This window comes from Xenopus laevis, chromosome 1L, assembly GCF_017654675.1.
Source record: "Xenopus laevis strain J_2021 chromosome 1L, Xenopus_laevis_v10.1, whole genome shotgun sequence".
Classification (NCBI taxonomy): Eukaryota; Metazoa; Chordata; class Amphibia; order Anura; family Pipidae; genus Xenopus; species Xenopus laevis.
The window spans coordinates 80,731,229-80,758,480 of NC_054371.1; the positions used below are offsets into that span (position 1 = coordinate 80,731,229).

The following is a 27,252-nucleotide window of genomic DNA, read 5'->3' on the forward strand; positions in this document are numbered from 1 at the left end:
CAGACAGAGCCTACGCCATCAGTATAAAAAAAGAGTACAGTATATCAGCACCAAAAGAGAGAGGAGGGGAATTGAAAAAAAAATAAGTGTATTATGTGAATAAGCTGAACACTATATTAATCAATATAAAACCTCTCACATGCCGCCAGAAAAGGAACACCCCTGAATCTTTATAAAGTGCTGTTTGTGCTACAAAAGAGGCCTAGTCCTACCACTTACTCTACAAAATATTAAACTAATAATCGATAATATATGAATAGCACAGAGAGGTGCAGTCTAACCACTCCCATATAGCTATAATATTATTCCTATGTGATAATTTGAATAGAAAATGAGCTAATTAGTGTTATTATGAGGCTATCATACCTTCACTAAGATGATCTGTGCAAGCACAGACCCTATAGGTCACCTGCATTTCAGAGCTTTCGCTATAATGGGTTTTCTAATAACTGAATATGAGCAGACATATAACAGTAGACCCAAAAAGGTATGTCAACTTAGCCCTGATTGATGTAACGTTTCATGATATCCTATTTAAATAAATGTGTTATATTTAACTGATTTGCTTCTGCTCTGTTATAATTAATCAGTACCTTGTACAGGTGTTAGACCTGTTATTCAGAATGCTCAGGACCTGTGGCTTTCAGGATAATGGATCTTTCTGTAATTTGGATTTTCATACCTTAAGTCTACTTAAAATCATTTAAACATCAGATTAAACCCAGTAGGCTTCTTTTTGCCTTCAATAAGGAATAATTATATCTTAGTTTGGATCGCGTACAAGGTACTGTTTTATTATTACAGAGAAAAAGGGATGGATTATTTGGATAAAATGGAGTCTATGGGAGACGGCCTTCCTGTAATTCAGAGCTTTGGGTTTCTGGGTTATGGACCCCATACCTCTATTTGATAATAATTAAGCTGCATAAATCCATGCTAAGTAAAAACATTATTTTAACCTATCTTGAGGCAATGTTCCACCTTGTAGAAATATTTCTTATCCAAAAAAACAGGCCCCACGCATTCCAGATAACAGATTGTATACTTGTACCAGTGGTTTGCCTATTTTTCTGCATAAAAATAGTATAAAATGGCTTAGCTATCTCCCTGTAGTTATAAGCTGCCCTAGATCAAATGGTAATAGCACAATTTTCCGTGTCTAGTAAAGCCCTGATGTTTTGAAGTCCTATCAAATGTCCAATTGTTGCAGATTAAGGACGTACAGCGCTAGAAATTCTCTTCTTTCCTGTTCGTGATTGATGGACATGTGTTTTCACAGCATAAAATAAGGGCCATTTGCATGATTTACATTCAGTAAATTGCTGAATAATGATTGCATGGCAAGGTCTTCCTTTAAGGGCTGAATGCATAACGGATGAATCTCAGTTCACATAGGGTGAGATGTTATTCTCTGCGTTCTGCCTCATCACAAATCTGCTGGTGCAGCTTTCTCCCTGTACTCCCGTGTGCTGCAGTCATGCAGAGAATGGATTTGGAACCACGCACTGAAACTCTTTGGAATTAAGTACAGAAAGTCAGACAGAAGCCGCTTGGGTTCCATAAACACCTTGGCCCACTTATTGCCTTCGCTCTGGGGATCTGCAATGACAGTTTTTCGAAATTGCATTGCATTATTATTGCATTCTCATTATGAATAAAAAAATCTAGCTTGATTATTTAGCATGTCTTTATTCTTCTCCTACCTGTCTTTATTAAATGCCTGATAGAAACGAAAGGGCTTCCGCGTGTAACCAATTTCAATTTCATGTTCTACTCTTTGGTTCTCAGTCTGTGCAAGCATCTGCTTTGGGGAAATGTAACAGGCCTGTGTATTCTGTTTTAAGAGTTAATACAGAGCAGGAGATTTTGAAAAAGACTGGTAAAAAGAGTTCTAATTATCTTGAGATCTAATTCTCAATAATAATGACTGTACTATCACAGTCAACAAAGAAATCAGCAGCTATTTAGGTACAGGTATGGGACCTGTTATCCGCAAGGAGTTTCCATATAACAGGTGTTTCCACAGTTTGCATCTTCATACCTTAAAGGAGAAACAAATCCTTTACCAAAAAAACCCATACCCCCACCCCACGTAGACCTCCCTCCCCCCTACCCCCCCAGCCTAGCTTTCCTCCCCCCCCCGGGGAAATGCCCCTAACTTTTTACTTACCCCTTGTGCAGAGTCACAGCATCGGAGTTCACCACAGTTATCTTCCGGGACTTCGGTAAGCTGAGATAGAGAATGTCGAAGCGACGCATGCGCAGTTGGAGAAATTCACAAGTTTGCATGTGCCGAAATGGACGGAAGTTGCCGAAGACACGAAGACCCGGAAAATGGCTGCGGTGAACTCTGATGCTATGACTCTGCAATGATGGGTAATTAAAAGTTAGGGGCATTTCCCCGGGGGGGCAGCTACACTGGGGGGGAGGAGGGAGGCGGGTCTACGTGGGGTACGGGATAGGGTTTTTTTCGTAAAGGGTTTGTTTCTCCTTTAAGTATACTTGAAAAACATGTAAACATTAAATAAAGCCAATAGGCTTGTTTTGCCTCAGAAAGGATTAATGATATCTTAGTTTGGATCAAGTACAAGGTACTGTTTTATTACAGAGTAAAAGGTTTTTTTTTTTTTAAATTTGGATTATTTGGATTAAAATGAGTCTATGGGAGATGACCTTCCTCTAAATTTTCAAGCTCTCTGGATAACGAATTTCTAATAACAGATCCCATACCTGTACTAGAGAAATACATACTTAGGATTGGAAGGCATCGCTGCAATATGTCGGCCTTTTCTTCTTAACTGGACATTTTAGCTGTTATGGATCCTATGAAAGAGAATCATATAGATTTAAGAAAGTTGTGTATTACAAGCAGTTTTTTAATGCTAACTCATAGCTGATTGGGGATGGGGAGGTGAAGTCATGTTGTGGGAGAATATGAACATGGAAATATATGCCATAATCATGTATTATTGTGGTAAATAGCAGGATTGGTTAAAACATCATTGCCACTAACTGATTTTTTTCCAGGGGCATTCACATCAGGGTCCAGAGCGGTTTCACATCTACAGATTACATTTAAATAAATACTAATTTACTGGGATACCAATATGATATAGATTATTACAGGGTAGCAGAATATACAACTATAACTGAAATAAGCTCTGTCAAGCCTTACAATACTGTACAGTGAAACAAAACAGGATAGTCGGATTCCATTCTGGAATAAATGGTGGGGAGATGGCTCACAAAGGCAGACATCAACTGCCAGTTATTTGCAAATGGATAATGCTTGCTGGCACATTAAGGAGGAAAATCAATACATTTCAGGCAGCTGTATTATCGCGCCCATAAACAAGTTACAGTAACACCTCGCAGCAACACAACAGCCAGTCTGAGTTCCTCGCAAGGTACATAAGTGTTAAATGTAACTGTGAACTGGAGTATCTATTCTTCAGCTGATTTCACAATAATTCTCAAATTGGGCAGTCGAGTTGAGTGTTTAATATTATGCCTTTGAACTAAAATGTTGTGGGCATATAATAGTTTTGTATAGTCACACAGCATAATTTCTTTGTATATTTCCATTGTGTGAGCCTCCATATTGCCTCAATAGAGATGTTTGTCATAGTTTTAATAATAATATTGTCATCTCTTTTGACAATTTCATTGCTCCAGAGATGTCTATAGAGAATGCCTGTGATAAGGTAACCAATATACTGTACAATATAAATACATTGCTATGATGATGCCACTTCTGAGCAGCCTCAGAGAAATATGAGCAACTCATTCAGTCAACTGTTGCTCTGGGATAGATGTTGTAAAGTTGGACCAAAAGCTGCAGCTGCTAAGAAATTTACTGATTAATGTACAGGTATGGGATTAGTTATCTGGAAACCCGTTATCCAGAAACCTCTGAATTATGGGAAGGTCGTCTCCCATAGACTCAGTTTTATTCAAATAATCCAAATTTTTAGCAACTACTTTTTCTATGTAATAATAAAACAGTAGCTTGTACTTGATCCAAGCTAAGATAAAATTGATCCTTATTGGAAGCAATTCCAGCCTATTGGCTTTATTTAATGTTTAAATTATTTTCTAATAGACTTAAGTTATGAAGATCCAAATTATAGAAAAATCAAGAACCCCCCTCTATAGTTTTTCCCCATTTCTGCCATGAGGATATATTTCCTATATAAAATGAATTAGAAATAAATGCAACAAAAACCCTAAGAAAAGGGGTATATTTTTCCTCTTATAGTTATTAAGTCATTTATGCTAAATGGTAATAGAGTGCTCAGACCTAGTGATGGGTGAATCTTTCCCGTTTTGCTTAGTGAAAAATTAGCAAAAACCGTGAAATTCGAACGTTTTCACTATAAAATCGAGCAATTGGAACGTTTTCACAAAAAATTAGAGCAATTCGAACGTTTTCACAAAAAATTAGAGCAATTCGGGCGTTTTCACGAAAAAAAACGTGAAAAGCGGAAATTGGCTTTGGCGAATTTTCACTGGAGATTTGTGAATTTATTCGCTGGTGGCGAAACGCTGGAATTCACCGCAAATTCGTGCCATCTGAATTTATTGGCCCATCACTACTCAGACCTCATGGAAATGCCACTTATTATGGAAATACTCAATGTACATACACATGGGTCTGTAAGTAATTGGGCAATGCATGTATTGTAGATCAATGTGAGCTGCAGTATTGGTGGAATGTGAAGGCTGGATTTGAGAGGCACTGCTTCAGATAAATGACGTCCAATTAAACCTTGTGTTTCCTGGCTCAATAGAGAATGATTCATTTTTATTTATGTATCCAACCCCTTTTAATCAATTAAGAGCTTACGCACAACATTTGTTAAAGAATGTATGTCAACTGTTATAGACAGGTCAGTAATCAGGTAGTCAAACATCTCTGCACGTTTCCTCTTGCACACTCAACACAGCAAGTGACCTATTGACATCAAGAATGTGGAGGCAAAATACTCTTGTGATTTACATGATGCTGGTGTTTTAGCACTTGTAAAAAACAACAACAACACCTTCCCCTTATAGATTGTATGGAGGAAAGTATTACAGGTTGGGTTAGGAAGGATTAAGTCATAATCCTAGCAAACAATATTTAAGAAGAAATGCAGAATTTAAAAAAAGAATATTACAATTTTAAAATTCCCAGTGGGACACAGAAAATAAGTCACCAGTGCTGATGATGATATCCCCAGAATTGTCTTTTTCCATTCCCCTACTGAATTGAAGGCAATAAATACTTTAATGTCAATGCTATTGATGGTAAATAACTAATGGCTGGGTATAAATTGCTTTCATCTTACAAGATGAAACAGCACCACTCCTTTATAAGATAAAAATGCCTTTATTGGAACCCTTTAGGTAGGGCATTACAGCAACGTTTCAGGTCGCATCTGACCCTTTGTCTTCACAAAGCTGTTTTATCTTGTAAGCTGAAAGTCTATACCCGTGGATAGTGGACACTGGGAAAACTTGCACCACAAATAAGAAAAAAGCCAGAAGGCTGTGACTATTTTGCACTTTCCATGGGTATAAATTGATTAACCATTTAAATATATTACTCTTAAAATTGAATGGCGACAGGTCCAAAGACTAGTAAAGAGTGAATAAATCCGGCAGGCATGGATTTGCGGTGAATTTCCCCGTTTCGCTGGCCGTGAATGTTTTCTCAAAACTTTTTTGAAAATTCTATTGCAAAAAAATCCACCATGACAAAAAAAAAATTGTTGCGCGCATAAAAATTGACGTGCGTCAAAATTATTCGGACGCCCATTGACTTTACTGCATTTGGACAAAATAGTTACGCGTATAAAAATTGTCACTCGTGTCAAAAGTTGCCACAAAACGGGACAGATTCACCCATCACTGCCAGAGACTATTCAGGCTCGGAATTCTGACCAATCTTATCAGACAGAAGATATCATTCATCTAAGGTAATCATCTAAAATCTGCCAATGCCTGGGCAAAAGGAGGAGGGTGAAATGTTATTTTTGGGAAGGTTACAAATAGGGATGCACCAAATTCACTATTTGGGATTCTGCCGAATCCCCGAATCCTTTGTGAAAGATTAGGCCGAATACTGAACAGAATCCGAACCCTAATTTGCATATGCAAATTAGGGGTAGGAAAGGAAAAAGTGGAAAAAATTCTTCATTTGTGACAAAAGTCACGTGATTTCCCTACCTGCCCCCAATTTACATATGCAAATTTGGATTCGGATTCGGTTCGGCCTGACACAAGGATTCGGCCGAATACGAATCCTGCTGAAAAAGGCCGAATCCTGGATTCGGTGCATCCCTAGTTACAAATAGATGACTTTCTATGGGAGAACTTATAACTATATACAATATATGCCAGTTGATCTCATTTTTTGGGGGGGAGGTTAAGTATCATTATTCGCTTAGGTTAGCTTAGGCATCGAGCTTTAGGGGGTTTTTTTAACCTAAAATTTTGCTCATTTATTAACTTGCCAGTATGCTGGATTATTTATTGGTATAGCTTAATGAATTGTTTTTTCTCCCTGCTAAGGTAATAATAGTGGTACCGTCACACTGACAACCAGTAAATGCTACACAGTTGCAGGTGCTTACAGATTGTGAGCCTCTATTTGCAGTGAGCAGCTGGATATTTTTCTTCTGCTATATTGCAGTTGCTTTGCAGGCTAGCTAGACCAGCAGAGCAAACTATATCTCTCCGACAAAGACAGCAAAAGATCAATAAGAGCCAATCCAAAATACGGAAAGTAGAAAGCAAACTTGCAGCTTACTATTCTTTGTTGTTGCAGACCGTGTAGAAGAAAGGTAATTATCAGGTGAAGAAGTTTTTTTTCTTAAGAATAGAAACACTTGCTGAACTTCAGAACTCCCAGTGTGACACAAAGAATTAGCCACCTTTACTGGAAATTACAGTGCCCTACAAATGGCATAATCCTGCACTGTTGATGCCTTTGATATTTGTATTTCAAAGCATTCAAACTCACCATTAATTTTTAATGAGACATTGTATGAGAACAAAATCTTCAAGAGGGCATATAGTGTCAAAAACAATTATTTTCCATTGTATTATACACTTCTAAAAATAGAAGAAGTGGGCACTTATAAGTTACCCAAATGTTGCTGCCTCATCCCCAGTGTTTCATTCCACCCCTCATATGTGTCTCTCATTTTCCATGTACTTCTGCTCACCTCTCAGTTTACGTTGTCTGCTTTCACACTCCCTTCACCTCAGCGTTTCATTCATCTAAAGTGACACATTATATCTGCCAGCCTGTTTCGCTCCCTGAACCTTTCCTTAGAATTACTTATTTTGAGGGCTTAGCCATTCCCCAAGGTAACAGTAAAATATTTGCATATCTCTGACTATAAGGATATGGTATAAGGCTGCACAGGGAAGGGGAAAATTATATCTACAGTATGTGCTGGGTCAGTTATTCTGCCTTCTGTGGGAAGTTCTGCATTTGCTTACAGCTCTGTCTGCTTTATTTAGTTGCTGAGCTGGAGCAATAATCACACACTGGGAACCTGGTAATAATCTGACCTGCTAACAGCCAAGCCCAGTAAAATGCACCTCCTTATACAGTAATTATAAAGACTTTTTTTCCCTTTCCTATTTTTTGTATAGCTTCTATCTTACCTTTTCTGTATACATTTTATCCATCCCATTCACAAAATTATGCTTATGATCAGGGGCTGTGCTATGACTGCATAATGTTTAATGGATCTAATGCACACCCATGGATAAAGATGTTTTGATTTTTTCACAAAATAATTGCAAAAATAAATGGGGTGCATTGACCTGCCTCTTGTGGTGACTGGAGGTTGTTGAAATCAAGGAGGGGTGAGTGCAAAACCAAATATGTTTTCCAGCACTGATGACCCTTTAGTTATGCTACTGCTAAAATCACTGAGTCGGGCGGCAAAAGATCATCTAAACCACAATGAAAAGGGCAAGGGTAATAATGTGTTTATCTTTAACTAGCCCTTCAAACAATTGATATCATATTTAAGAAGCTAGAATTTATTTACTGCAATTTTAGGTAAATAATATCAAAACCATTTAACCCCAACCCCACCTGCCAATATGTCTCTTCTTTTATAACTGAGAATTGTAGTTCTCAGCAGTTTTTGGAGGACAAGGCTGACTTTATTAAGTTGTTCTCACGCACAGCCATTTGGCCACTTTTACACTGTATGACCTATAAACTCTTCTTTTTATTATTTTTTTATTTTTAATTCTGTGCAAGGATTTCATTAGTATTTCATGAAATTACTTGGGGCCCAAGGTGAGACGCGTGGTGAAAATGTTCTTAGCAATCATATCCATAGACAAGCAAGACTATAGCAGGGTACTATCACTTTTAGTACAACATACTCTATAATAATGAAACCACCATATGCATCATTTACTTCAAAATTAGCATGAGCCAATTAGAATTTCACTTGTCGCATTTCTTCTAGTTTGTGAAATAATGTTGAGCCTTTTGTCCCAAATTGTGCGGGTAATTGTTAAAGGATTACCAAAACCAAAAGTGATTAATGACAATGACATAATTGCAACATTATTCGGACCATTTTTTTCCCCTTTATGTATCTGATTAAGGCACTTCTGTTTCTCAATTATCATGTAATTATTATGTATGAATTAATTATGGCAGGGAACGCAGTATGTGTTGCTTTGATGATTACACACAGATTTTTGTTGTGTTTTTACTGCATAAGAAAAGGCACTGGCACCTTTAGTGATAATGTATTCACAGTTTGCCTTATGTTGACTGATTTGAGGTTTCTGCTGTGATCATAAAGTAATGAGGAGCTGATACGCCAGTGTACTATTTTGTACAATATGTTTTTGTAGAGGATTCATCTGCATCTTCATATCAAACTGAAGCCTAGTTGCTGTTGGCTGCATCTAAATCAATTGTAATGGAGCAGCAGAACATTACAAATTATCTTTCTTAGTTCTGAAATTCTGCGTCTGTGTGTCATTTAATGTTAACCTTTAACATACCAGCAGATGTGACCATTGTGGGGTAGATGGGAGCAGGAAATTAGAAAGCTAAGTTGTCTCCGACTGATGTACAGTTTCAATAAAAAAAATTTATAAAGTTTTGGGGACCTTAAAAAGATTTTGCTATATAGCCCAGTAACTCTTAGTTGGGGATAGTAGGAAATGCAATCTACTGTTAGCATGAATGTATTTATATGTATGTATGTATGTAAATACTTATCTGTCAACCCCTATCTGACTGGATATAGATGCCTGGAAGTATGCATTTGTGACAAAAAAGATTTTTGAATAAATACAATTTTGATACTGCATTTGCAGGTAAATAAGAATAATTTTGATATACTACTGGAAATATATCTCCAAATCTATTTTCAGCCTATCTGTCAAAAATGAGGCCATATTGTGAGGTCCTGACACACTGCTGATCCATTACTCCACTGATGCTAGTGTATTAGGAGGCTCCAGTGGAAGTGGAATTTCATTGATTGGTTACAGTTAGGCCATGCTTCCAAATGACTCTAGCTGAAAGCAGGTCGAATTTTTTTTTTTAAATAAAAGTGGTTCTTTTCTAGGGATAGTACCAGACAGAAATGAGCATTTCAAAACACTTGAAATAAATTAGTATGGAAGGCTATTTTATCCCCCCCAAGCTACATTTCAGTAAGGTTAATCAATAAAATGATCTTGTGCCTTGTTTAGATTTATTTTTACATCTGTGAGGCAGTTATATCAAGTTTCAGTATACAAATCCATATCCATTGCCCCTGATATAGGATAGCTATATAGATCAGCTGTGGTCTTAGTTTAAATTCCTCTTGGGATCTTCTCCAGTGTGTTCACATTGCTTGCAGCCACTGAGAACTTTCTTGTTTCACAGGCTGAACATTTTTCATATGACAAAGTATTACGTTTGCCCCTATCTACATACCTATCTAAAAAATTTGATGTTTAATTTCAAACAGCTGACCAGTCTATGCTGCCTGCTATCTTCTTAGAACCTCCCCCCCCCAGTGTGAAAATTAAAATTTTCACATTGGTCACTTTTCCTTGATTTCAGGTGAAAGAGCAATTGAATCCTCTCACTGGCATCATAGAGACATTTTCACACTGAAGAATGGCAGGAAACTTTAAAATCTCCAGCCTTTTTGTTTCACAGTTACAGTTTACAACCAAAATGAAAATTGACAGTTTCAAGATGTTAATTTTGAGATATTTTCCAGAATGTTCCATAGTCACTCTGTAGTGTTTCCCAGCTTTATTTAATCATCATACCATGATACTCTGAACTTTTGATGAATGGAGACATGTTTGAATGGGAAAAATATGTACAGGTGCACATTCTTTATTAAAACACAGTGTATCTTGTTTCAACCAATGTCCTCCCCCTTTTTCAGCAATCATACATATATATATATATATATATATATATATATATATATATATTGTTATACTTTAATTTAGCATAGTTCTTTTTCATTCTGAACAGCTCTTTCAATAGCTCAAAAGCGCCTCTGATAATCTGCAGCCACAGTTTTAGAGCTCTAGTTTTACATAGTAAAATGAGAGCTGTTAGAAAACTAAACTAAACATCTGATTGTAATGGACTGGGAAAAATTTATCCGGTGTATCTGCATAACCCCAAATACAAAAGGTAGTTGTTCATTAATTGGGGATAAAGTAGAAGCACTTTTTTTTAATATAGGTGAAACGTATTATTTTGCTCTTTAAATTGATATATACAAAGCTTTACTCATTCTATACTTGCATGTGGGAACTGTACTGTATTCCAATCCAATTACAGCATTAGAGATAGTGGTATTAGGATGCGTTAGTGATATTATGGACTACACTCACACACAGCATTTTGGTATAATAAAAGCATATTTTGTATATGCCATACATTTTGCAAATTATTATTTTGTGGAGTGTTTGGGGAGTTAGCAAAGTATTCCCAATGGAAAGAAACAAGAAGTTAGTGTTAAGTTGTGACGTCCATCAAATGTGAGATATACAGTGAATGTAATGCACCCAGAACCCTTCATTTTTCTCTACAAAACTAACCAGTACTGGCTCAATTTCAAAATATTGAAGACTCACAGACAGTGTGTCTTGGAATTAAAGCTGGTGGCAAGTATAAAGCAAAAAGACTTTCTATATGCAAATGTCCTCCGATATCTGGAATAAAATAGATCCATTAGCGTTTATGTTCAACAGAAGAAAGAATTGAAGCATTCCAAAAGATAGTGAGTTGAGACTGACATTGGCTGTGAAATTCAATCTGGCTAGTTATTAGTTCTAGGGAAACCTTTCAAGCAGACAGAAGCAGCACAATCATAATTCTGCATTGGGCTCAAATTTACATACAATAAAGTCTGTTGCCTTTTAATTAAAACATTTTTATTTCCATGATTTATGTTGTTTTCCTTTTGTTTATCGTCTTTTGTTTCCATTTCTGTTTTCATTTTCTTTTTAAGGTTTGATTTACCCCCATTCACCCAGAATCCATGAGCAGAAAACACAAAAAGAATATGAATATTCCTGTAAGTTTGATTCTTGGTTTTTATGTCCTTGTTTTATAAATTACTTGAATTCCTCTCCGCATCTTAATTCAAGCTAACAGTGAATACATTTGAAATCAAAAGGTCTAACCTTGGAAAACTCATTGCACACTGGTAGGATTACTGTATAGCTGTACTGCAGCATTTCTAAGAATATATCAGCATTTCTAGCAATATATCGAAATACTAGAGTTCTGAACACTGTATAATAGATTTTCAGATTTTGTCTATTATTTGTATGTTATAATTCTAATTCTAGGTTTTTATAAATCCAGTTAGAGAGGTTACATAAACTATGATTCAACATCTTTGCTCTCATTTCCTCATTAGTTAGCCAACCTGCAGCTTTCACATCTTACTGATGTATTTAAAATACCCTTATACTGTATTTATACTGTACAGAGACCAGAAGGGCACTGTACTTTATCTGTGACATACAAATATATTTCTCAGTTGTCTACATTATAGTCATTATAGCCCTTATAGGTATTTCTAAAACTAGTATAAAATATTTGATACACCTTTAAAAACAGAACATGTTAAATATATAATGCAGTATTTCCCATAGAGCAATGGCACACCAGCAGATTAATCGCCGGTGATAAATCTCTGCTTCTGCTAATCTCCTGGAAAAGCTTTCCCACCAGCAATAATTTGAATCGCTGGTGGTAAAACCCACATGTTGCTTCAGTCTCCCAAAATTGCTTGAAGTTGCCTCAAGAGGAAAGCAATTTTCAACTGAAGCGAAACATGGATTTTACCACCAGTGATTCAAATTATTGCCTGCTGGAACGCTTTTACAGGAGATTAGTCGCCTGCAGAATCAAAGATTAATCTCCTGGTGTACCATTGCCCTTAAATGTTATATTAGCTTCAAGTTAAAATATTTAACAACCTATAATAGCATCTGTTACCTTTCTGAGTCTTTTTCATGTAGTCCTGCCTTCCAACTTATGCAAAGAGCTGTTATTACATTATTCACCCCCTGAGTACATGTGGAGGTGGAAAATGGGAATGGCTGGATTTACTATACCATAGGGATATTTTTTTTCTTTCCAGTTGCATTGATTGTGTAATAATAATAGATAGATAAAATAATTGTAACTGTGTTACAAGATCTAAGGTTGCACACTCCATTTCACTTGCAAATATGGTTCTTTCCAAATTCTTAAACTTGCTATAAGGACTCTATTAGATTTAATGCCCCGTGCATATTGTTGAAAAATGCTAAATATAGCTCTTCCTCCACTTCATTCTCATTGCACCGCAGATTCTCTAATTGAAGATATTTTTTCAATCATTAGTGCTGCCTATTTAGCACTGGAAGCTTGGATAACTATGTTCCTTAGAATGGACACTGTCCTCACCAATAAATAAATAAAGAAAAAAATTCCTGGAATCACTATAGCCAACTCTTCCCATTATTTTCCCTATTGCTGTGGTATATAAAACCAGGATAATGTTATTATTAGATCTAAATTGGTACTTTACGAGATTTGCAGCAGACACTTTAGTCCAGAAATCTCTACATTATCTTTACAATATGTCATGTGTGTGCTGAAATGATCATGATATAGTTGGAAAAACTATATTGTGCAGCTGCTTCGATCAGCAACATTTGCTAAGTTTCAGTCCTTGCCCAATCCACAGGCATTGTCTGTTATTGAATGATATATATATATATATATATATATATAAAATAGCTGCAGACTCTGGAGTACACTTTCTCCATAAGTGAGACTAGAATGTGCAAACAAAATGCTTTACATACTGATGACAATATAGCTCATTAATCGTGAGCAAATATTTGTTCTTATTACTGCACAGACTTAGATGGTTGTTTGTATAAGTGGCACAGGGAAAGTTAGTACTATGCACTGGCATTGGGGTTATAAGCTGAAATCAATCCTTCTCCCTGAGGAAGGTTCTATTTAGGTAGCCAAAAATTTAATTATTATGTTTATTAAAAGACCTACAGAGGACAGTCATTCTTCCTATATGTTAGGTCTTCATGCACCTTTGCTTTTTTATATGGGCTGCTCCTGTGAATATTTTATATATGTGTACAGAAAAGGATAGAAATTAGTTAATATATCTTCTCTTTACACTTTACTGGCAGACTGTTAAGAGGCTGCACTCTATTTTTGCAGCTGCAACGTAACTTATTTTTGCATGCTGAGAAATTCATGGCTGCGCTGACTTGATCCAGCGAATAAAGCATTTACTGTAGAGAAAGTACATTTCTGCAAGGTGTTTCTGGAAGGACTGGATACATGTAGTACATAAGAAGAATAAATGAAGCTGTGTTATAGAACCAATCCTCGCTTATCTTGGTTTCCACCAATTTCAGAAACGCTGCTGACCATTGCTTCTTATCCTCAATGCTCTCTAATAGACTCCAAAGGTGAAAAGAGAAATGTGTGCTATTCAGGGAAGCCTTTCAAGTTTCTTATTTCTGTGGATTAGTAAGCAGCTGGGCAGGATGCCCACAACAAGCCTCTGTACAAGTTCTTAGTAATTAGTATGATTATTATTTTGCAGTCTATGGTCTCTGCTTTATTAGGTACTCCATTATTGCTTTGGGGGGTTAACAAACCCTTTATTATTAATGCAGTAGCTGTAGCTCAAAGGAAGCTATTCTAACAGATTTTTCCCAAATTATAAGATGTTTTTAATCAACATAAATTGATTTTTAACCTAAATTTCTTTCAGCCTTTTCAGTCTTTCAGTGTTAATCTAGCCAATGCACTATACCATCTATGTTATCATTTGTTCAGTGTTGGGCAACTTTCTATATTTTTTTTTCCCTTCAGTAAATCAGTTCTCCCTGCAGGGACATTTATTCTTTAGAAATAAACATTATTGCCTAAAACTTGATTTAGATGAGGCTTTTAAATGCTTTTAAATGTAGAAACACATGGATTCAGACCTAGCCAACTGTCATTTGCTCTGAAATAGTTTTGGAAGGATATGCACAGTAAAATGTCCTGTCATAAAATCCTCCATGGGAAAAATCATAAAACAGTTTTAAATGTAGCTCAGATGGCTTTAACTAAGCACTGGCCATTTATTGTAGATCCCCATTGTTCGTTAGTGGCACTTATTATACTACTGTCATATGTTTTATCCCCTTGAAAATAATTTTCTACACTTTTGGTTGCGCAAGCGCATCTGAGGCTTACCCACTAGTTCCAAATACCGCTACTGTATGGAAATGGAAGACTGTTTTGTGTTTAGGAGAATAGCAAAGCTTTAATTGCAGCATTATATATGAAGTATTTTGAAATATTTGAAGTTTTGGCAGAATACCTATCTAGAAATAAACAGCATTGAAAAGTGAACTCATATATCAGGGATGATGATTTCTGATCTTTGAATTTCTCATGTAATGTGAGTCAGAAACCATTTGGATGATGGAGCTTTAGGTCCCAAGAAGAAGTAGAAGCAATAGTATTAATTAAACAAACTTAAATCCTAGCCCTATAATGGGCTGTAGTCCATGTTGCTAAGTAGCGTGTTGAAGGTGATATTGTGGACAACAAACGCATTCAAGTTGATTGGGGCTTGTTTATTAAAGGGACATGAATTTGTAACACTATCTTCTTTGCATTCATCTGTTCTTAAAAAGAGCTTCCAGTCGATAGAGCCACTTCCATAAATACAGCAAGTAGAGCAATACTCTAATTTTCCTACTGTTAGAGACAACCTTGAAGCTAAAGGAAACACTTCTAGGTTGTGGTTAAGTTTGAATATTCTATTTTTTTACACTCACAAATAGTTGTTAACAAGCTAGCTAATTATAGTTGTATAATGAATAACACCAAACTATACATATGTTTATATATTTATTAAATGTATCTTTATATATTTATTAAATATGAACATGCATTACATGGGAACATTTGTTTGTAAGACAAATTCTACAGATTCTACAGATTCAGATTCTAAAAGGACTACTTTACCTCTCAATGTAATTGAATCATTTTGTGCCTTTTAGCTGCTCCAAGCTCGGACAATGTGGCACTGTACGTTGGCATAGTGATTGCTGTGATTGTGTGCCTAGCCATATCCGTTATTGTGGCACTATTTGTCTATCGCAAGAATCATCGGGGCTTTGAATCTGACATCATTGACACTTCTGCACTAAATGGTGGATTTCAAGCTGTCAACATCAAAGCAGCCAGACAAGGTGAGAGTTTGTATTTTCCATTATTTCCTTATTGTGTCCTTGAAGGATATGTCATTGTTCTGAGCCTTAGCCATTCTAACCATTACAATTGAAATCAATAACTTGGTCTTTTGATCCCCAAATCCATTGATTTGAGGATTTTAACATTATTTAAAAAAATGTTGACTGTTTTGTGTGTTTTGAAGCTAACAATACTGGGAAGGAAATATCTGTGCTTATACTTTGTGTTGGCAGGATTTTAGTGGCAAATGAAATTCCCTCATTACATAATAGCTTTCACTGGAAATACCATAAAATACGATGGACTGCAGGTGCTACATATCACCGATCAGTTCTTCCGGTCTCCTATATTTTGAAAATGTGCCTACTGCTTAAATATGTATGTTGTTTGCTTTTAAAACTGACCCTGCTTGCTTCATACTAATGTGGAGAAATAAAGTCAAGTTGGAGAGAACTAATTCTGTTTGCATTAGATATTGTTTAAAACATCAATTCTGTTTTCTTAAAAAATGAATTTTGATGTCTTATAAAAATACTGTGTATTTCTAAACACTTGACAGCCCTCTAAATTTAAAATTTGTATTTTTGGTCACCTTCACTTACAATTCAATACATCTAAACCATAAACAGTTTTTCTAATCAATATGTTTTTTGGACTGTGGTAGGAAACATACAAAAATACACAGAGAAAAACTTCATTCAGAAAGTGATCTTGTCAGGAACAGTTCTGAGGAAGTAACTTTGTGTAGTCACAAAATGTGTTAAGTCTGTGTTCTCCCTGCCTTTTCCTTTTCCTATACACTATGGTGATTTTTAAAGTGAATCAATAAAGTGTGCTTTTAATGCGAGTAAGGAGGGATCCATTTTCTTCAATCAAGCCTGGTGTGTGATCCAATGTCATGTTGGGCTTTTGTAGGACTTACAGGATCAATTCTAAGACCCTAGTGCTAAGCACTTTGCCACCTTATAGGCTCAGCAAAAATTTAAAACTATGCAGGTTTCTATTGAATATTGTAATTGGCCAGTGTAGCAATGATGTTTTTTTCACTGTTTTTTAATCATAGATCTCCTGGGAGTTCCTCCTGATCTAACATCTGCAGCAGCCATGTACAGAGGGCCCGTCTATGCCCTTCATGATGTCTCAGATAAGATTCCAATGACTAATTCCCCTCTTTTGGACCCTCTCCCTAATTTGAAAATTAAAGTGTACAATTCCTCAGGTACAGTTACTCCTCAAGATGATCTGTCTGACTATACATCAAAGCTTTCCTCACAAATCACTCAATCCTTGCTGGAGAATGATACTCTAAACATGAAGAACCAAAGCCTAGCAAGACAGACAGATCCATCATGCACTGCTTTTGGAACCTTCAATTCACTTGGAGGCCACTTAATTATTCCTAATTCAGGTAAAAAGTGGATGATTTAATTTCTATTTTGTTAAATCATGGCAAACTATTGGGATTATGTTGTTATTTCTTGAGCTAAAGCATTGATAATCCCCCTGCATAATACTTTTGTTTATCTGTAAGTGAAGACAAAGTGTGAAGGGAGGGGTTGTTTTCACAGAAGTCAAAAGACTAGCTCAGCTAATTAATAGTAAGATAGAAACTGTCAAAGCAAAATAATGCCCAGTTATTGCATTTCAATAATAATATGCCTTTTATAAAATGAAAAGAACAGGCAGAATGTATTTTCAGTGTAAGCTCCATTAATTTTTCTTTGGTTGAAAGAAAGTGTATATAAGTATAGATTGATTTTTTTGTCTCTGTGATTCCTTGTTTAATTTAATTTATTCATGAAAATATGCATATTTACTATATAAATATAGAAGTGATACTCACTTCAGTTGCACTCACTTGCTAGCAGGTGCGGGTATTTACAGTAATTTGCAAAAAAGTCAGCTTTACAGAGCAACAATGATTGATAAAATGAGCATATCATATGCCCTATGTTAATGCTTCAAGTTCAAAGTTAATTATTGAATTTCAGGTGACTTTTGGCTAGATTTGTTTGCCTAAAATTAAAGATAATACCCCAATGATACACAGTGGCAGGCTGTTCATTTGTACCATAGGAAATGTTGTCAGCCTTCAGTGCTGCATCCAAGTTTGTCTATATACTCAAAATATAAAACAAAGGCAGATGTTTACAACATTTTTTTGAACCAGCCATATAGGTAGACATATAAAAGGATCCACATTAGTGATGTTGTCTTCCTTTTTGATTTCCCAGGTGTAGTGAAACTAAAACCTTCCTCCCATGTGATTCGCTGTAAAATGTTAGCTACAGATATTTGTTTTTGAAAATGAAAATGTTACTTTTTTTTTTTTTTTTGCTCCTCTCTCTCTGGGCATTTTTACTCCTCACCAATTATTTTGCTTTTGAGAGCCATGAGTAAGGCTTCAATCGCCATGGCAACCTTTCTCATCCTGGCTTTGAGAGCTTAACTTCCACATTACCCTGCAAAGCAAAGGCATTTTCATAAAAGCTCAAACATGGGTTTTGCCTTCTCTTTCTTTTTACACGTATTAGTCTCTTATTATTTGACTGATTTCTGTGTTTGTATATCTTTCTTTTTCTAGGAGTGAGTTTGCTGATTCCTGCCGGGGCTGTTCCTCAGGGAAGAGTGTATGAAATGTATGTGACTGTTCACAGAAAAGAGAACATGAGGTAACTGCCTGTATTGTAGAATTGCTCTCATCTGTCAAAACAGTTTTAACTATAGCCGTGGCCAGTTCACCTCCAAATTGAGGCAAGTCAGTTGATTTGATTGACAAAAATGAAAGAGCTGCATGCTTGGCAAAGATATGACACAAACACAGCATTTCCTGTCTGCCTCTCTTTCATAATCCAGCCCCTCCTTTGTACATTTGGGTCTGAAAACATGTAGCTTGTATAGAAAGTAGGTCTCTCCTATTCATCTGTACAGGTTGCTATTAAAGTATAGATCAGCTATATATATATATATATATATATATAGAAAACCTTCATTGCTCTGGTTCCTCCATAACTACATGCATTCCACTACCAGCAATACTCGTTAAGGATTATAGGACCCGTAGTCACAAACAGTTGCACTTCTGAATCTGTCCCTGGTATGGGCAAGTCTCCCTAAAAGTTTTTGTTTCCCTAAGACCACTCGGGAGAGGTTTTCATTCTATATTTATGTATAAAGCCAAGATTTATGTTTGAACCCTAAGTACTAAAACCATTTTTTTCTACAGAGCTTTTCTGCATTTTTTTTTTTTTTTGCTATATAACTGGGCAGTCTTCCTTTTTTGTGTTCAGATACTTATATACTGGTATATGATATAACCTGCCATCATCTGAGGCACAGGTACGAGTCCCTTAATTTATTTACTTGTAAATAGGCCATCAATAGCATCCTATAAATCTCAGTAGCTATGACAACTGCTGAACAAATAAATTAAAGACATGAATGAAAAAGACAATGTATGAGGCTTATAAGAACATGATTGTTATACGGCTAGAGCCTGGGGCCTTATCTTGAGCCTTTCAGCTATTTCTTGTTTAAGGAAATCTGTAAGCAATTTGAGGCTACTGCAATTTCTCACAACGTGCATAGTTTAATGTAAATGTTTAGGTCTGAACTTACGAAAAACTCTCATTTCATGTCATTAAGCAGTCCGTTTTTAGACTCTTTGAAAACGTCCCTATAAACTAGCCTAGCTATTACGTAGATATTCTCATTGTAGATAAAATTACACTTCATAAACCTAGTCTCCGCTGGGTAAACATATAATTGCACTTCATAAAGCTACCCTTTGTTGGGTAAACATTTTGCTATTTAATGATTTCCATAGCTTTCTGAAAGGAAATGGAAGTTTGTTATAAGGCTATGTTAATGCACTGCAATAAATAAACCTTTGTTTCATTACTGAATTACCAGCAGTTTTGCCATTACAGACAGTAAAATGGAAAACAAAACATTGTAATATCTCAGCATATTTAAAAGATGTTTGCTCAGAAATGTAAAAATGGAAAGAGTTTAATTATGAAAAGAAATATTTCCTTTTGCTGAGACAACAGCAAACTACTTGATAGATAGAGGTCGATAGATATTGATATTGATAGCTAGATAGGTTGCAAAAGATGATAGATAGATAGATAGATAGATAGATAGATAGATAGATAGATAGATAGATAGATAGATAGATAGATAGATAGATAGACATATTAGCTAGCCTTTACCCCTAAAAAATATCTATTCAGTTCACAAATAGCCAATCATATCAAGATGTCAGATATAAAAGCTGGTATTAGAAGTTTTTGTTCACTGTTCAGCACATGGTGGGCCAGATAGAATTTTGCTGGAGGTAGTGCAAGGGCAGGGTGTGGGTCAAAGAAAAACAATACAAGTTTCAAAAGACAGGGAGTGAGGATTATCCTTTTCTCATTAAGAATGAGTAGCAAGAAGGAGCTTTTTCTTGAGCCTTGGACAGCAGACCTGATGCTAGGTTTGTTTAATTCATGAATCAGTACAGTGGACTGAGTTTTTTCATTAAATATATGAGTAGCAAAGTATGTGAACTAAAAGTTCTGGCATTGCTCTGCAAGATAACTGCAAGATAACAGGCACTTTGCCTGCAGAGCTTCTGATCACACTGGGTTTAATATTTGGAGCTTGTTAAAGTTACAAAATAATATGTAGGAATTGAAAATGTAACATGTTTGCTCCACTCAGTAAAATAATTATTTTTTCATTTTTTCATTATGAAACTTTGGGGAAAGTTTGGGAGGAAAAGATTTCTGTCTGCCTTGGATTAACTAAAGGCCATAGAATGATTTGATGGCACAGTGCTTTATGCAGGTGTAGGAACCCATAGGGTTAATGTTAATTCCCTACCTCCTTTTTCCTAGTTGCTGGGCAAAAGCCCATGTATCTAATTTACATTTGGATATCTTAGTTATTGGCCAAGAAGTGTAACACTTCCTGACACACTTTAATATAGTGTATGGAAAGGGGTGGATCTTTCTCTTTGGCTTCTGGTGTCCTAACCATCTGGATGTTCCCATTGAGCCTGGGTACACCAAGGCCCAGTAAAGCCCTTAAGCCCTAGAGCAGGGGTCCCCAACCTTTTTCACCCATGAGCACATTCAGCTGTAAAAAGAGTTGGGGAGCAACACGAGCATGAAAAATGTCCCTGGGTGGTGCCAAATAAGGGCTGTGATTGGTTATTGATAGCCCCTATGTGGACTTGCAGCCTATAGGAGTCTCTGTTTGGCAGTACATCTGGTTTTTATGCAACCAAAACTTGCCTCCAAGCCAGGAATCCAAAAATAAGCTCCTGCTTTGAGGACCCTGAGAGCAACATCCAAGGGGTTAGGGAGCAACATGTTGCTCACAAGCTACTGGTTGGGGATCACTGCCCTAGAGGGACCAGTACCTCTAGTGTCTGAGTCGGAGAGCAGGGACCCTGTGAACAAGGCCAGCTAGAGTCAGGATTAGATCTGCTATAGTGCTACCTAGGAGAGTAAGAAAGAGAAAGAGCAGCTTTGTGCTCCATCAAGGGGGTGTAGCAGGGAGTAGCTTCCCAAGGCTATTAGCCTTTAGTGAAGGGACACAGTGGATAGGGTGTCAGTCTTAGACTTCTTCTCCCTGACCACTCCACTGGGTGGAATCCAGACCACTTCAAGGTACATATGCCTGGAGGTCTGCCTTAATACTAACTGTCTCATCTGCCTGTCCTAGTTTTTTTGTTTTTCATACTGCATATGCCTCATTATTGTAAGTAACCCTGTGAGTTATTTTTCTTGGACAAAGAAACTGTTACTCTTTTGTTTCACTACAAGAAGCTACTGGCATCCATTCTTACTATTTTTATTGCACAGTAGCCTGTGGGAGTTGTAGTAACACTACACCACACCTTGAATCTTACACATGGGGGTTATTTATCAAGGTCTGAATTTATCTCAATATCGGCTGCTACAAACGCCGATCTAACCCACTCGCGGTTTTAACGCTTATTTATTATTAGATTTTCCCAAAAATTTGCTTTGCGGGAAAAGCTCAGATTTCACAATTTTTTCATTAATTTTCCCCGAAATCTCCGAACTTTTCTGAGGTTTCACCCGAAAGCTCAGAAAACATTGTGAAATTGCCCGAAACCGCCAACACAACCAAAAATCAATGGGACTGTTCCCATTGACTTTTATGCAACCTCGACAGGTTTGAGATGCCGTGTTTTTATATTTGGGCTTTTTAGCCCTCTGGGTTTAATAAATTCCGAAAAAATTGTGATTTTATAAAAAAAAATCACACATTTTTTGGATTTCTGGGAATTTCGGATATTCTGAGTTTAGTAAATAATCCCCTAAGAGTCACATGTAAGCCATGCTCTAATCACTAGCTGGACATTAACCCCGTTTGGCCTGCCTAGCCCAAGTTAGCATTACACAGATATATACAGAGCCCAACTCTTGTACACTCCAATAGTTAAGTCAAACTTCTTATCAGGCCCTTGAGTTTGAATAAAGATGCTTTGGAAGAGTGGGATACTCTGCTGTTTGTTGGGCTGTGGCAGAAATATGGCTGCTACCATGTTAAGAAGAAAGGTATTTTTTTTGGATTGAAAATATATTCTGTGGGGAAGCGCATCCCTATGTGTTAGTCCTGGAAGGTGGACACATTTGGTGGAGCTGAAATCAAAAATTTATATCACAAATACAGCACCGATTGGACTTTTCTGGTTTAATTCTTTTTGGATCCACTATTACTGTATGATGTTCATCAGTGCACAAAATGGATAGATCAGAAGACAATGGAAAAGGAAACCAAGTAAAAGAGTTGGTAATAGAGAACTGGCCATTTATAGATTTGTAAATAGACTAAAATAAACTCCTTAGATGCTGGGGAGTTTATTGAAGAATTAATTTGCATGATCACCTTGTAAGTGATCAGTTCTCTATTGATTTTGTTGCTTTTTATTTTTACGTTGTTGATTCTGGAGAAAGGATTTTAACAGTGTGATGATGGTGATATGGTGGAAGTCTGTTCTTGAAATGGCTTTTTAGGGTAATACAGAATACAGTGTTAAAAGTGGTCTTGATGATCCAGGATTGGTCAGACTGCCAGTTGGGGAAAAAGAAAATGTTTCCCTTTTCTTAGCATTGAAGTATGTTTTTGTTACTTTGTTACTGCCTACTGCAACTATAAAATGTTTTTAGACTATGGAAGTGAGTCAGAAGCAGAAGAAAATGAAGGTTATAGTATGTCTAAAATATATGCACAAAACTGAAGTAGCAAAGAAATGTGATATTTTCCAATGTGCGTGGCAGTGTCCATGGGAACTGAATGATCTGGTTGATGTGAATGCTATAAACACATTTATTCAGACAAACTGCGTCTTAGTTCACCTTCACCAGTGCTAGTTCTTTGTACTTGTTGATTTTAAAAGTTCTGCTTCCTTCCAAAAAATAACACAGCTAAAAAAGATTATATTCAGTTACTTTCCACTTCCTTTTCTATCATTTTATTTTCAGCTGATATAAACCAATGGTTTTGTTACAATTGCAAATGCTGGTGTTTTTTACACTTTTCTTTTGCCTCGCTATCTAAGACTTTTTTATTTCTTATTTTCATTTTATTTTGCTTTTTATTTGTCTAATGGAAATATCAAGAGTCAAATATATCATTTTAATCCTTTGACACCCACATTGTTGTTATTATTATACTCATGTATAAAGCATATTCTGCAGTGCTGTACAATGAATGGTTGAATACATTACACACACACAAATATACATACAAAGCAACCAATAAGCAATACAAGAGGTAAAGAGGGCCTTGCTCAAAAGAGCTTACAATCTATAATTGTATAAAGGTGTTACTTGCTCAACTAGTACTTTTACCCATAAATACCGCATACTGCCATTATGCTTAAGTTAGAATGATGACAAACTTCCTTTCGACCTACCAGTCTAGACATGGGGGTCTGTCAATTCTGGGAGCATAACCATTGCCTGAACAGAAGCCATAAATTAGATTCATCTTCATAGCAGGGTTTTTTCAAAGGCTTTACACCAAGCCACCGAACAGAGATTTATTGGATGATAATAATAATGCGAAATAATCTGTATGGTTTGAAGTGAATCCGTGTACTGTACATTGTAAATGCAGTATTTCAATACAGACAGAAACAACATATATCTCTGTACATTACAGGAGAATCAAACAAGAGACTAATCAATGACTTAAAAGTTATATATTTGCCCAAATACTATAGTTTCTAAAATTAACAGACTATTTTGAATGCAACTAATAAACATAAGAACACGTATGCCGTTTGACTTGTACACAGAATATACTGGAGAAATGCAGTATATGCATGCATCTGCAATGGCAGTAGGGTGATAAATAGCCCTTATAATCAACTTAATGGGCAAAAAATAAATTAAAATCTGCACGCTTTTTGGCTGTGACAAAACCTCATAACATTTCTGCCTGTTCTGCTCCATACCGTTGTCCTGTTCATTCTCAGTCTCCTCAGGTGAAAAGCTCAAGTATGAACTCTCCATTCTCTGCCTTCACAAATAGGAGCTGACACACCAGCCAGTTAGGAAGCAGCTACAGGCATCGTTTTTCTAAGCACCAGCAACATTGTTAGAACTAAAGCTGTCCCATAATCCTTGCTAAATCACTGGATCTGCTATCACACTGGCAGATTTAGTTGTTTCCATATTGGCACGTTGCTCCTTAACTGAATTCCATTCTTCTAAATTATATGCTAAGATAGATGAAACTCCTCTTAATAATTTACACACAGAGTCTGGTTCCATTCTGTTATAAAAAAAAAAAAAGTAAAATCTGTACCTTGGTAAATAAAATGTATCACTTTGATGGGTTTCCGTTTTAAATCAAAAATTAAAACGGGATGTTATGAAGCATTTATGAGTACAGAGAAGACAAATGATTTGTAAGTAATTACCTTGCTCAGCAGAATGATAGTATACTTTAAATAGTTTTATTTAGGAGCTTCATTTATAAGCCAGTTAATGCCAGTTGTCTGCTTTGGGTGTGTGGCTCTGCCAAGAACTCAGCCTAGATTCAGGGAACTTGTATTTTAAGCATTTTTTAAAGCTTTCTTGGCTCTATTGCCTAAATCTTGCAGGCAGGACTACTGTTGCTCTTATAACCCTCATTCAAATCCTGACAATAGGTGGATGAAGGGTCAGAGAGGAGACTGAACTGTACCACTCAAACACACCATACTTGAAAAAAATAAAGGGCATCAGTGGTTCTTGAACCAAATAAACAAGCAGCAGATATTTCTGAGGACATAATATATTTTAGTTACAGTGGCACGCACAATAAGTTCTCTTAAGGGGTAACTCAAGTACTTTAGCCATGTTCTCCCAGTATCTCAGACTACCACAAGAATGCTTCAAGAGATTACAAACTGAATTTCCTGAGTCTCTACTCATTTGAGTTAGGGGAGCACAAGCTGCTCTTGCTAGCTACATAATATAGCTTACCACCAAGAGAGAGGTGCTATTACAGGTCTGCTATCTACTGTCTACAGCACATTCAGTGGCTTCTTTTCCCAGTCTTTATAGAGCATTACATTTTTACTGGGGCCTTATGCACCAGGCTCCCCAGCAAATCCACGACTGGCATCAGGAGTCCAAAGAGGAAGAGCCATGTGATCCCACTCTACCCCTGGCCCTATGAGAATATATCCCTCCCCAGGGCATAGGTTACATCTACTAGAACTTCTAAGCTACTAGGGGAACTAACCCCTGGGGTCCATTAAACTTTCTTCTTTAAGCACAAAACTGCCTATTTTAGGTGTTTACTTGTCCAGGTAGAAATGGCTGCTTAGTGCCTGCTGTTTATGGCACAAGGACAAACATTGTGTATGTGAATAATTCCCCCATAATATGCTGTTTCAAGCCAAAAGTCCATAAGCCACCTGGAGTATTGAAGGAATTGTAAAACTACAGATGGAGATAAAGGCACGTGAGGTGAACAAGGGTTTTTTTCCAATTGCCATACAATAATTACTGAGTTTCTTGAGATAAGTGAATAAAAGAAGCTGGTGAATGATCAGGGTTCTTTGAGGCCCATCTGTACATTTTGCATTTTCTAGTTAATATTGATACTAAAACATATTAATACATGGACATGGATTGAAATATTGCCATTCATAATGTGCTACAAATCTCAGCATCTCCAATTAGCTCCTTACTTTGAGTTGAGTAGACTGCAAGGTGTTAGCTTAAAAATCAATATAATACTTTGTAAATAAAGATTTTGTATCCATCTTCAAATTATGCTGGGTCAAACATATATACAGCACTCATAATAACAAGCTGAAATATCTGCTTGGTCATTCTTGTCTGACCTGAATGTTTTGGTCGGTTATTGAAGTGGCAGTGCTGCCAAGCATATCATGGGATTGCACTACACATACCCTCTTCACAGTAAATTGGTTTATCTGAATTTTAATCTTCTTATATAACTTCAGCTCATGCACTGATTTGTGACTGTCTCTACCATCTATCTACTTACATGCACACATTAGAGTTTAGCAGAAGCAGATTAACATTTCCAGCTCGCTCCGACAGGCAAAATGTTTCACTATTTCAGCTGTATTTTTAGATTGTTGTAGGGAACAGTTGCAAGCACAAGTCTTATAGGGGGAATGTAATACAATTCACAAAGAGAACAAATGAAGAAGTTCTATTACATACAGTGCACACTGGCGCAAACTATAAAATTCACAATCGCTATGCTACTGTCATGTGAGGGGCAAAGTGTTTGCAAAGGCAAAATCGTTCACTTTGCGAACATTCATTCGTATTGTGAATGAATTGTAAATGATTTTTGTGTTAGCCATCATGTTAATCATTGATGTCATTCCATTAACTCTGGAACTTATATCTAAGAGGGGTCAGGTTAAAAAAAATACTGAGGATTGTGCTTCCTTCCTCTATTCTGTCTGTGGAGTGATGGGGGTCTAAATAGGAAATAGGATGAGTATTTTAAATAGGAAATAAAATATATCTAAATAAACAAACCTGGGTTGCCATAGATGAAGAATAATTAACATTTAAAGAGGCTTAGTCTTTCCAAAAAGAGACCAACTACTATATAAATATATATTCATATATAGTTATAGGTTCACCAGTTGGTAACCACCCTAAAGATAAAGTCCATGCTCTTCCTGAGAGCTACCAGCTATGCAATTACTGTATGTAGACACATTTGAGCATATGTTATAAACAAGAATATCAGAAAAAAATAGGGCAAAGCAAGCAAGAATTGGCCACACGTTTTTGAATGCATGTGGGTATATGTTCACATGTGCATCTCATTCCATATTTTCCTTATGTTTGAACTCTTAGCTGATGCTTAGCTGAATAGTACAACTGCGTGATGGACAATGAGCAACTGCCATTGATTAGTGGCAACATTCAGCGCTGGAGTTGAAATATATTGCTTACCCC

At 36.4% G+C, this 27,252-nt stretch overlaps 1 protein-coding gene across 2 annotated transcripts in view; it reads left to right on the top strand.

The window, feature by feature from the left end:
• unc5c.L (unc-5 netrin receptor C L homeolog) overlaps window positions 1-27,252 on the top strand; it is a 218,437-nt gene that overhangs the window by 176,969 nt on the left and 14,216 nt on the right. The window contains exons 8-11 of one of the 2 annotated variants that reach the window (XM_018252094.2): window positions 11,508-11,573; window positions 15,589-15,780; window positions 16,845-17,189; window positions 18,366-18,453. In XM_018252094.2, coding sequence (XP_018107583.1) covers window positions 11,508-11,573; window positions 15,589-15,780; window positions 16,845-17,189; window positions 18,366-18,453 — 691 coding nt within the window. The remainder of the gene's footprint in view (window positions 1-11,507; window positions 11,574-15,588; window positions 15,781-16,844; window positions 17,190-18,365; window positions 18,454-27,252) is intronic. The other variant, XM_041590751.1, reaches the window with a different exon arrangement.